The sequence below is a fragment of the Aythya marila genome, assembly GCF_965140915.1.
Source record: "Aythya marila genome assembly, chromosome: 31".
Classification (NCBI taxonomy): domain Eukaryota; kingdom Metazoa; phylum Chordata; class Aves; order Anseriformes; family Anatidae; genus Aythya; species Aythya marila.
The window spans coordinates 707106-719297 of NC_139072.1; the positions used below are offsets into that span (position 1 = coordinate 707106).

Here is a 12192-nt window from a genome sequence, read left to right on the forward strand (position 1 = left end):
AGGGTCCCAGAGAACATCTGGGGACAGTTTGGGTGGTCCTCAAAGACTCTGGGGTCCCCTAGAAGACATCTGGGGATTGTTTGGGTGTCCCAGGGAGCATCTGGGGATAGTCTGGGGGGCCCTGAAGGATTCTGGGGTCCCCTGGTGGATATATAGGGATTGTTTGGGTGGTCCTGAAAGACTCTCTGGTCTCCTGAAGGACACCTGGGGATTGTTTGTGTGTCCTTGGAGGACATCTGGGAATAGCTTGGGAGTCCTGCAGGACTTTGGGATCATCTGGGGGACATCTGAGGATACTCTGGGTGGCCCCGAAGGACTCTGGGGTCCCCTGGAGGACATCTGAGGATTGTTTGGGGATCCTGGGGGACATCTGGGGATAGTTTGGGTGGTTCTTAAGAACTTGGGGCTCTCCCTGGGGGACATCTGGGGACGGTCTGGGTGGTCCTGAAGGATTCTGGGGTCCCCTGGAGGATATATGGGGATTGTTTGGGTGTTTCTGAAAGACATGAGGGTCCCCTGAAGGACATCTGGGGATTGTTTGGGTGTCCTTGGAGGACATCTGGGGATAGTTTGGGAGTCCTGCAGGACTTTGGGATCATCTGGGGGATACGTGGGGATAGTTGGGCAGCCCCGAAGGACTTTGGGGTCCCCTGGGGGACATCTGGGGATTATTTGAGGGTCCTGGGAGACGTCTGGGGATAGTTTGGGAGTCCTGAAGGACTTCGGGATCATCTGGGGGATATGTGGGGATAGTTGGGCAGCCCTGAAGGACTTTGGGGTCCCCTGGGGGACATCTGGGGATTATTTGAGGATCCTGGAGGACATCTGGGGATTATTTGAGGATCCTTGGAGACATCTGGGGATAGTTTGGGAGTCCTGCAGGACTTCGGGATCATCTGGGGGCCATCTAGGGATAGCTGGGTGGCCCCGAAGGATTTTGGGGTCCCCCGGGGGACCTGTGGGGAGGGCTCGGGGGCGTCCCGGGGGGGGCACTGACCGGTCTCGGCCGTCTTGACGGCGGTGTCGATGAGCCCCTCGCGGCCGCCCATGGCGTGGAAGAAGAACTCTGTGGGGGTGAGGCCGGCCAGGTAGGAGTTCTCCACGAAGCCGCGGCTCTCGGGGCCGTAGTCGTCCTTGATGAAGTGGGGCAGCGTGCGGTGCTTGAAGCCGAAGGGGATGCGCTTGCCCTCCACGTTCTGCTGCCCCACCACCGCGATGACCTGCGGGGAGGGTGGGATCGGTCAGGGGGGGCCAAAAGAAGAGCCCCCAGATCCCTCAGGCGCCTGGAGGGGTCTCAAAGGTAGCTGGGAGGCGTTCTCCTGGCGCCCAGCACCATAAAGCTTCCCATGAAGACCCCACAGAGGTCCATAAAACCCTACTGAGATGCTCTTCACCTCCTCCAGACCCCACAGAAGCCCCCCGAGACCCCACAGAGCCCCCGCTTACCTGGGAAGCATTCATCTTGGAGCCCACCAACATCACCAGATCCCAAAAAGACCCCAAAGAGGCACACAAAACCCCCCAGGAACCATCCCAACCCCCACTGAGATCCTCCTGACCACCTCCAGAGCCCCCAAAAGCCCCCTGAGAACCCACAGAGCCCCCACGTACCTTGCAAATCTTCATCTTGGTGCACACCAGCACCACAACCTCCCATAAAGACCCCATAAAAGGCCCATAAAGCCCCATAGAGGTCCACAAAATCCCACTGAGAACCTCCTGACCACCTCCAGACCCCACAGAAGCCCCCCCAGGATCCCCACGTACCTTGGAAAACATTGATCTTGGAGCTCTTGGTGCCCACCAGAACCACAGCATCCCATAAAGACCCCACAGAGGTGCCCCAAACTGCCCAGGAACCCTCAAGCAAACCCCACTGAGATCCTCCTGCCCACCTCCAGACCCCAAGAAGCCCCCCAAGACCTCATAAAACCCCAGCATACCTTGGAAAACGTTGATCTCAGAGCCCACCACCACTGCAGCCTCCCATAAAGACCCCACAGAGGTCCACAAAACCCCACTGAGACCCTCCTGCCCACCTCCAGACCCCACAAAAGCCCCCAGAAGCCCCCCCCGTACCTGGGAGATGTTGATCTTGGAGCCCTTGGCGCCCGACACCACCATGGACTTGAAGTTGTTGTACTCGGAGAGGGATTTCTGGGCGGAGGAGCCCGTCTTGTCGCGGGCGTCGTTGAGGATGCGGTTCACCTGGTTCTCGAAGGTTTGCCGCAGCGTGTTCCCCGGCGTGGGCTCCAGCTCGTTGTTGTGAGCCTTCTCGATCACCTGCGACCCCACAAGGTCAGCGAGGTGCCCTAAAACCCCAGGGGAGCGGCCCCCAAGACCCCAGGGAGCAGCTCCCGAAAACCCCGGGGAGCAGCCTCCCATAAAACACCCCCAAAACCCCAGGAACTGGTCCTCAAAATGCCCAGGGAGCAGCCCCCAAAACGCCAGGGAGCAGCCCCAAAAACGGCCCTAAAACCCCAGGAACTGGTCCCCAAAACGCCCAGGGAGCAGCCCCAAAAATGCCTCCAAAACCCAGGGAGTGGTCCCCAAAACCCCGGGGAGCAGCACCCCAAAACCCCAGAGAGCAGCCCCCCCAAAACACCCCTAAAACCCTAGGAACTGGTTCCCAAAACGCCCAGGGAGCAGCCCCCAAAACACCCCCAAACCCTGGGGAGCAGCTCCCAAAAAGCCTGAGGAGCAGCCCCCCAAAACACCCCTAAAAACTGGTCCCCAAAATGCCCAGGGAGCAGCCCCAAAAACGCCCCCAAAGCCTCAGGGAGTGGTCCCTAAAACCCTGGGGATCAGCCCCCCAAAACACCCCCAAAACCCCAGGGGAGCCTCCCCAAATGCCCCGAAAGCCCCCCAAAAGGCCACCCTAAAGCCTCAGGGGCCACCCCAAAACCCCTGAGGGCCACCCTATAGCCCCAGGAGCCCCCCAAATCCCCAAGAGCCCCCCCAAAATCCCCCCCCACCTCGATGACATCCTGCTTGGCCTTCTTGATGGTGTTCTGGATGTCCTGGTACGTCTTCGCGTCCGCGATCGAGTCCCCGATGCCGATGGTGTGCCCTGGGGGTGGGACGGGGAAGGGGTCAGGGGGGGTGCTCCCCACCCCGTTGCACCCCCCCTTAACTCCCAACCCTATAAGGCCCCAAAAACCAAGACCCCAATACCAAGAAACACACCCAGCATCCCCTGAAGCCCCCCCAGCTCCCCAATTTCACCAGGAAACGCAGCTCTGAGGGGCTCCCCGCGGCCCCAGGACCCTGTTTTGGCCCCAAAACGGGGGCCGGGACCCCCCCGCGCCCCCAAACCCTGTGCCCCACAGACCCTCGATGAGCAGCCAGTTGTTGATGACGGTCTGGATGTTGCTGTAGAAGAGGCGCGTGGTGTCGTGGCCCATCTCCAGGTAGGAGATGTGCACCAGCGAGCCGGCCGAGGTGCCCAGGGACTTCTTGCACAGGATGCCCATGATCAGCTCCCCGTTCTCCACGATCACCTGCAAATAGGGTGGGGGGCTTCAAGGGGGGGGATCCGCAACCCCCCCCCAGCAGCCGGCACACACCCAAGGGTGCCCCCGGGTTTCCTCGCAAAGCCCTCGGGATTTCTGCATCCGCTCGGCGCTTCCACGCTGAAACCCTGCAGCTCCTCAGAGCCACCCCAAAAGCCCCCCAGTGTCCCCATGTCCTCACAACCATCCCCAGAACAACCCCAAAACACCCCAAAGCCCCCCAGGACCACCCCCACGTCCCCACAACAGCCCCAGAGCCGCTCCAAACCCCACAGACTGTTCGTACAGCCAACCCCAGAGCCACCCCAAAAGCCCCACAGACCTTCCCCATGTCCCCACAACCACCCCAAAATCCCCCAGGCTGTCCCCATGTCCCCACAACAACCCTAAAGCACCCCAAAGCCCCCCAGGACCACCCCCACGTCCCCACAACAGCCCCAGAGCCGCTCCAAACCCCACAGACTGTCCCCACAGCCACCCCAAAAGCCCCCAAAGCCCCCCAAGACCATTCCCGTGCCCCACAACCACCCCAAAGCCACCCTATCCATCCCCACATTCCCCCAAACACCCCTGAGACCATTCCTGCACCCCCCCAACAACCCCTAGAGCCACCCCAAACCCCCCAGACCACCCCAAATCCCCCCAGACCGTCCCCACCTCCCACCCAGTCCCCCTACAGCACCCAGCACCCACCCCAGTCTCGTACCCACAACCCCACAGAAGCCCCCTGCTCCTTCCACCCACCCCAAAACCACCCCAAACTCCCCCCCAGGGCCTCTCCAACCCCCCTCAGCTCCCCCCCAACCCCCCCCCAGAGCACCCAAGGGTGCCCCCAGCCTCACCTTGGTGTCCCCAAAACCCCTGCTCCCTCCACCCACCCCAAAACCATCCCAAAACCACCCCCAAACCCCTCACCCCCCCTCCCAGGGCCTCTCCATTCCCCCCCCCCCGAGCACCCAAGGGTGCCCCCAGGCACCCACCTTCGTGTCCCCAAAACCCCTGCTCCTTCCACCCACCCCAAAACCACCCCAAATCCACCCCAAAACCCCCCTGCTCCTTCCACCCACCCCAAACCCAACCTCAAACCCACCCCCAAAACCCCCCCAGGGCCTCTCCAACCCCCCTCAGCTCCCCCCCAACCCCCCCCCAGAGCACCCAAGGGTGCCTCCAGCCTCACCTTGGTGTCCCCAAAACCCCTGCTCCTTCCACCCATCCCAAACCCAACCTCAAACCCACCCCCAAAACCCCCCCAGGGCCTCTCCAACCCCCCTCAGCTCCCCTCCAACCCCCCCCAGAGCACCCAAGGGTGCCCCCAAATCCCCACCTCAGTGCCCCAGAAGCCCCCAGCTCCTTCCACCCACCCCAAAACCACCCCAAAACCCCCCAAAACCCCCCCAGAGCCTCTCCAACCCCCCTCAGCTCCCCCCCCAACCCCTTCCCCGAGCACCCAAGGGTGCCCCCAGGCGCCCACCTTGGTGTCCCCGGGGGAGATGTGCTTGTAGGGCCCGCTGTCCTCGTCGTCGGGGTGGGTGCTGTGGGTGCGGATGCAGTTGATGTGGCCGGGGATGATGAGGGAGAAGATTTGCTTCCCCGTCCACAGCGGCCGGGGCTTGAGGATGGCGGGCTGCGGCACCTTCCCGTCCCACGTCGACAGGAACATCAGCAGGTTCATCACCTCGCCCTGCGGGGGAAAAAAAAACCCTCAGCGGCCCCAAAAGGCACCCCGACACCCCCACGGGGTGGCACCCCCCGCTAGGACCCTGGCGGAGCGGTGGCGGGGCGGCCTCAAGTGTTTGTATGGGGCTGGGATGTCCCAAATGTACCCCAAATCCTACCTGCCACTACACGAAGGTGCTCCCCAAATGCCCTAAATACATCCTACACATCTGGGATGCCCCAAAAGTACCCCAAATCCTACCTGTCATAGCCAAACATGTTCCCAAAATACCCTAAATATATCCTACTGCTCAGGGATGCCCTAAAAGTACCCCAAATCCTACCTGTCATAGCCAAACATGGTTCCAAGATGCCCTAAATACATCCTACTGCTCAGGGATGCCCCTAAAGAACCCCAAATCCTACCTGCCAGTACACAAAGATGTTCCCCAAATGGCCTAAATACATCCTACACATCTGGGATGCTCCCCAGCAACCCCAAATCCTACCTGCCACTACACAAAGGTGCTCCCCAAATGCCCTAAATACATCCTACAGATCTGGGATGTCCCAGAAGTACCCCAAATCCTACCTGCCATAACAAAACGTGGTTCCAAAATGCCCTAAATACATCCTATAGGTCAGGGATGCCCCAAAAGCACCCCAAATCCTACTTACCACTACACGAAGGTGCTCCCCAAATGCCCTAAATACATCCTATAGGTCAGGGATGCCCCAAAAGCACCCCAAATCCTACTTACCACTACACGAAGGTGCTCCCAAAATGCCCTAAATACAACCTACACATCTGGGATGCCCCTGAAGTACCCCAAATCCTACCTGCCATAACAAAACGTGGTCCCAAAATGCCCTAAATACATCCTATAGATCTGGGATGTCCCCCAAATCCTACCTGCCACAACACAAAGGTGCTCCCAAAACGCCCTAAATACATCATATAGGTCAAGGATGCACCACAAGCACCCCAAATCCTACCTGCCATACCCAAACATGGTCCCAAAATGCCCTAAACACATCCTAGAGGTCAGGGATGCCCCCAAAGCACTCCAAATCCTACTTGCCACAACACAAAGGTGCTCCCAAAATGCCATAAATACATCCTACAGATCTAGGATGTCCCAAAAGCACCCCAAATCTTACCTGCCGCAATGCAAAGGAGCTCCCAAAATACCCTAAATGCATCCTAGAGGTCAGGGATGCCCCAAAAGCACCCCAAATCCTACCTGCTATAGCTAAACGTGTTCCCAAAATGCCCTAAATACATCCTATAGATCTGGGATGCTCCCCAACAACCACAAATCCTACCTGCCACAACACAAAGGTGCTCCCAAAATGCCATAAATACATCCTAGAGGTCAGGGATGACCCCAAAGCACCCCAAATCTTACCTGCCATAACCAAACATGGTCCCAAAATGCCCTAAATACATCCCAAAACCCCCGAGAGCCACCCCAAATCCCTTGGAAGCTGCCCTAAGGCCTCAGCGTGCACCAAGAGCTATCGAAAACCCTCCAGGGGCCACCCCAAAACCCTTAGAAGCTACCCTAAAGCCTCAGGGGGTACCGAGGGCCACCTGAAATCCTCCAGGGACCACCCCAAAACCCCTGGAGGGATACCCCAAAGCCCTTGGAAGCTACCCTAAAGCCTCAGGGCCCATCCCAAATTCCTTGGAAGCTACCCTAAAGCCTCAGTGGATACTGAGGGCCACCCCAAAACCCCTGAGAGCCACCCCAAAACCCTTGGAATCTACCCTAAAGCCTCAGCGGGTACCAAGAACTACCCGAAATCCTCCAGGGGCCACCCCAAAACCCATAGAAGCTACACTAAAGACTCAGGGGGTACCGAGGGCCATCTGAAATCCACCAGGGGCCACCCCAAAACCCCTAAGGGCTACCTCAAAGCCCTTGGAAGCTACCCTAAAGCCTCAGGGCCCACCCCAAATCCCTTGGAAGCTACCCTAAAGCCTCAGCGGGTACCGAGGGCCACCCCAAAGCCCCCAGGGGCCACTCCAAATCCCCTGAGGGCTCCCTCAAAGCCCTTAGATGCTACCCTAAAGCCTCAGGGGGTACTGAGGGCCATCTGAAATCCACCAGGGGCCACCCCAAAACCCCTAACGGCTACCTCAAAGCCCTCAGAAGCTACCCTAAAGCCTCAGGGGGTACTGAGGGCCACCCCAAAACCCCCAAGAGCCACCCTAAAACCCTTGGAATCTACCCTAAAGCCTCAGCGGGTACCAAGAACTACCCGAAATCCTCCAGGGGCCACCCCAAAACCCTTAGAAGCTACACTAAAGACTCAGGGGGTACCGAGGGCCATCTGAAATCCACCAGGGGCCACCCCAAAACCCCTAAGGGCTACCTCAAAGCCCTTGGAAGCTACCCTAAAGCCTCAGGGCCCATCCCAAATTCCTTGGAAGCTACCCTAAAGCCTCAGTGGATACTGAGGGCCACCCCAAAACCCCTGAGAGCCACCCCAAATCCCTTGGAAGCTACACTAAAGACTCAGGGGGTACCGAGGGCCATCTGAAATCCTCCAGAGGCCACCCCAAAACCCCTGAGGGATACCCCAAAGCCCTTGGAAGCTACCCTAAAGCCTCAGCGGGTACCGAGAGCCACCCCAAATCCCTTGGAAGCTACCCTAAAGCCTCAGCAGGTACCAAGGGCCACCCCAAAGCCTCCAGGGACAACCCCAAAACCCCTGAGGGCTACCTCAAAGCCCTCAGAATCTACCCTAAAGCCTCAGGGGGTACTGAGGGCCATCCCAAATCCTGCGAGGGCCACCCCAAATGCCCTGAGGGCCACCCCAAAGCCCTCGGAAGCTACCCTAAAGCCTCAGCGGGTACCGAGGGCCACCCCAAATCCCCCGAGGACCACCCCAAATGCCCTGAGGGCCACCCCAAATCCCCCGAGGACCACCCCAAACCCCCCCCCCCGGGGTGCTCACGCGCTCGAGGAAGACGTCGCGCTTGGTGAACTTGCGGACGGCGGTGAGCGTGTCCTGCACGATGCCCATGACGGGGCGGTTGGACTGCGGGGTGACGATCATGCGGGGCACCATGGCCAGCTCCTGGATCTCCGCCCGCGTCTCCAGCGACTGCGGCAGGTGCAGGTTCATCTCGTCCCCGTCAAAGTCCGCGTTGTACGGGGTGGTGACGCTGCGGGGGAAAGGGGACGAGCTGGGGGGCGCCGGGGTAGCCTTGGGGATGCGTCGCGGGGGGGTTTGGGGGCATAGGGACAGGTGTGGAGACATTGGGGACCTGTCACAGGGTGGGTTTGGGGGCTCTAGGACAAGTTTGGGGACACTGAGGATACATCACAGGGTGGGTTTGGGGGCATGGGGACAGATTTGGGGACGTTAAAGTAGTTTTAGGGACACTAGGGACATGTCACGGGGGGTTTGGGGGCGTTAAAGTGGTTTTAAGGACACTAGGGACACGTCACAGGGTGGATTTGGGGGCATAGGGACAGGTGTGGGGATGTTAAAGTAGTTTTAAGGACACTAGGGACACGTCACGGGGTGGATTTGGGGGCATAGGGACAGGTGTGGGGACGTTAAAGTAGTTTTAGGGACACTGGGGACCTGTCACAGGGTGGGTTTGGGGGCTCTGGGACAAGTTTGGGGACATTGGGGCAGCTTTGGGGACACTGGGGATACATCACAGGGTAGGTTTGGGGGCATGGGGACAGGTTTGGGGACATTGGGACTGCTTTGAGGACACTGAGGATACATCACAGGGTGAGTTTGGGGGCATGGGGATAGGTTTGGGGACACTGGGGACCTGTCACACGGTGGGTTTGGGGCTCTGAGACAAGTTTGGGGATGCTGGGGCAGCTTTGGAGACACTGAGAATACATCACGGGGTAGGTTTGGGGGGATGGGGACAGGTTTGGGGACATTAAAGTAGTTTTAGGGACACTGGGGACCTGTCACCAGGTGAGTTTGGGGGCACTGGGCAGGTTTGGGGGGCATTGGGGCAGTTTTAGGGACAATAGGGACACGTCATGGGGTGGGTTTGGGAGCCCTAGGACACGTGTGGGGACACTGGGGACCTGTCACGGGGCGGATTTGGGGGCATAGGGACAGGTGTGGGGATGTTAAAGTAGTTTTAGGGACACTGGGGACCTGTCACAAGGTGGGTTTGGGGGCCCTAGGACACATCTGGGGACATTGAGGCAGCTTTGGGGACACTGGGGACCTGTAACAGGGGGAGTTTGGGAGCACAGGAACAAGTTTGGGGACGTTGGGGCAGTTTTAGGGACACTGGAGATGTGTCACAGGGTGAGTTTGGGGACATTACGGCAAGTATGGGGACACCAGGGAACTGCCACAAGATGGGTTTGGGGAAACAGGGACACGTTTGGGGACATTGGGGCAGTTTTAGGCACACTGGGGACCTGTCATGGGGTGGGTTTGGGGGCATGGGGACAAGTTTGGGGGCATTGGGGCAGTTTTAGGGACACTGGGGACCTGTCACAAGGTGGATTTAGGGACACAGGGACAGCTTTGGGGACACTGGGGACCTGTCAGAGGATGGTTTTGGGACATTGGGACAAGGTTTGGGGCACGTCGCAGGGCAGGTTTGGTGGCACTGGGACAAGTTTGGGACATTCAAAGAGGTTCAGGGACACTGAATTCCCATCACGTGGCACATTTGGGGACAGCAGGACAACTTTAGGACATTCAAACAGGTTTAGGGCCGCTGGAGACCTGTCACAGGGCAGGTCTGGGGACACTGGAGGAGGTTTGGGGACGCCAGGTACCCATCGCGGGGCACTTATGGGGTCACTGGGACCAGTTTGGGGACACCGGGAACCTGTTGTGGGGCTGGTCTGGGGACACTGGGACAGGTCTGGGGACATTACAACTGGTCAAGGAGCAGGTTTGGGGACATAGGATAGGACACTGGCCATATAGAAGGTTTGGGGACACCAGGAACCTGTCATGGGGCAGGTTTGGGGACACCAGGAACCTGTCACTGGGCAGGTTTGGGGACATGGTGACAATTTAGGGACGCTGCATACCTACCGTGCAGCAGGTTTGGGGACACCGGGGCAGGTTTGGGGTCCTGGGGCAGTTTTGGGGTCACAGGGCCATTTTGGGGGAGTTTTGGGGCTGTTTGGGGGGAGTTGTGGGGTCATCTAGTGATTTTGGGGCTGTTTTGGGATCACGGGGCCATTTTGGGGGGAGTTGTGGGGTCATTTCAGGGTTTTGGGGTGATAGGACCATTTTTGGGGGAGTTGTAGGAGCCATTTTGGGTCTGCAGAGCCATTTTTGGGGGAGTTGTGGGGTCATTTTAGGGTTTTGGGGATGTTTTGGGGTCATGAAGCCATTTTGGGGCTGCGGGGCCATTTTGGGGGGAGTTGTGCTGTCATTTGGGGGTTTCGGCACTGTTTTGGGGTCACAGGACCACTTTTGGGGGAGTTGTGGGGTCATTCTGGGGTTTTGGGGTCATGGGGCCATTTTGGGGTTGTGGGGCCATTTTTGGGGGAGTTGTGGGGCCATTTTGGGATCATGGGGCCATTTTGGGGGGAGTTGTGGGGTCATTTTACGCTTTTGGGGCTATTTTGGTGCTGCAGGGCCATTTTTGGAGGAGTTGTGGGGTCGTTTTAGGGTTTTGGTGTGGTTTTGGGGTCATGGAGCCATTTGGGGCGTGCAGGGCCATTTTGGGGGATTTGGGGGCCATTTTTGGGGTCGTTGTGGGGTCATTTTGTGCTTTTGGGGCCGTTTTGGTGCTGCAGGGCCATTTTTGGAGGAGTTGTGGGGTCATTTTAGGGTTTCGGGGTCATGGAGCCATTTTGGGCCTGCAGGGCCATTTTGGGGGATTTTGGGGCCATTTTTGGGGTCGTTTTGAGGTTTTGGGGCCGTTTGTGTACCTGAGGTTGAGGCGGAAGGTGGACCAGGGCAGGATGCGCACGCGGTGCCCCATCATGGACATCTTGTGCAGCGTGGGCTGCCGGTTGAAGATGACGATGTCCCCGTCACACATGTGCCGCTCCACCTGGGGACACAGCCCGCGTCACCCCAAAAACCCCAAACCGGGGGTGCTCCGCCCTAAAACCCGGGGCTCCCCCATAAAACCGCTGCTTTTTGACACCCAAAATCCCACCGCTACACCCCAAACGCTCACCGCTCCTCAGGAAACCCCAAACCTGGGATTCCCCGAACCCAAAGCTCAAACCCAAAAATTGATCCCCTAAAACCCAGAGCTCTCTGGAACCCCTAAACCCCAACGTTTTTCCCCAAATTCCTGCAATCCTTCAAAAACCCCAAAGTGAAGGGACCGGCCCTACAGCAGAAGGACCGACCCCAACCACACGAAGCTCCCCCCACACCCCAAACCCAACGCTCCCCTCCAAACCCCACCATCATTAAAACCCCCCAAATTGTCTCCCGGACCCCAAAAGCCCCCGGGGCTCTCTGCAAACCCTAAAGGGGGACCAAAACTGGGGGGCTCCCCCTAAAACCACTGCCTTTCAACACCCCAAACCCCATTACACCACCCCAAACGCTCACCACTTCTCAGGAAACCCCAAAGCAGGGACTCCCCAAACCCAAAGCTCCCCCCATGAACCCAAGGATCAAGCCCTAAATTTCAGACGTCTGTGAAACCCCTGAAACCCAACGTTTCTCCCCAAATCCCCTCATTCCTTTCAAAACCCCAAAATGAGGGAACTGGCCCTACAACACAAAGACAGACCCCAACCACACAAAGCTCCCCCCACACCCCAAACCCCCCGCTCCCCTCCAAACCCCACCACCTTTAGAACCCCCAAAACCGGCTCCCGGCCCCCCCCAAATCCCCTGGGGCTCCCCCAAACCCTACAGGGGGACCCCCGCAGCGGGTTTTGGGGCCGTGGCACCTTGTAGCCGGTCTGCAGGTGCAGGTCGCTGGGTTTGGGGTGGAAGCGCAGGTCGATGCGGTCCCCGTTGTCCCTAATGATGTACTTGGCCCCCGGGTACTGGCTGTTCCCCCGCCGCACCAGCTCCTGCAGCCTGGGGGGGC

At 58.9% G+C, this 12192-nt stretch overlaps 1 protein-coding gene across 3 annotated transcripts in view; it reads right to left on the bottom strand.

The window, feature by feature from the left end:
* POLR2A (RNA polymerase II subunit A) overlaps positions 1–12192 on the bottom strand; it is a 43375-nt gene that overhangs the window by 16290 nt on the left and 14893 nt on the right. For all 3 annotated transcript variants that reach the window (XM_082781494.1, XM_082781496.1, XM_082781495.1), the window contains 8 exons: positions 12050–12182; positions 11063–11187; positions 8133–8343; positions 4984–5193; positions 3332–3500; positions 2976–3070; positions 2080–2283; positions 998–1220 (listed from right to left, as the gene is read on the bottom strand). In XM_082781494.1, coding sequence (XP_082637620.1) covers positions 998–1220; positions 2080–2283; positions 2976–3070; positions 3332–3500; positions 4984–5193; positions 8133–8343; positions 11063–11187; positions 12050–12182 — 1370 coding nt within the window. The remainder of the gene's footprint in view (positions 1–997; positions 1221–2079; positions 2284–2975; positions 3071–3331; positions 3501–4983; positions 5194–8132; positions 8344–11062; positions 11188–12049; positions 12183–12192) is intronic.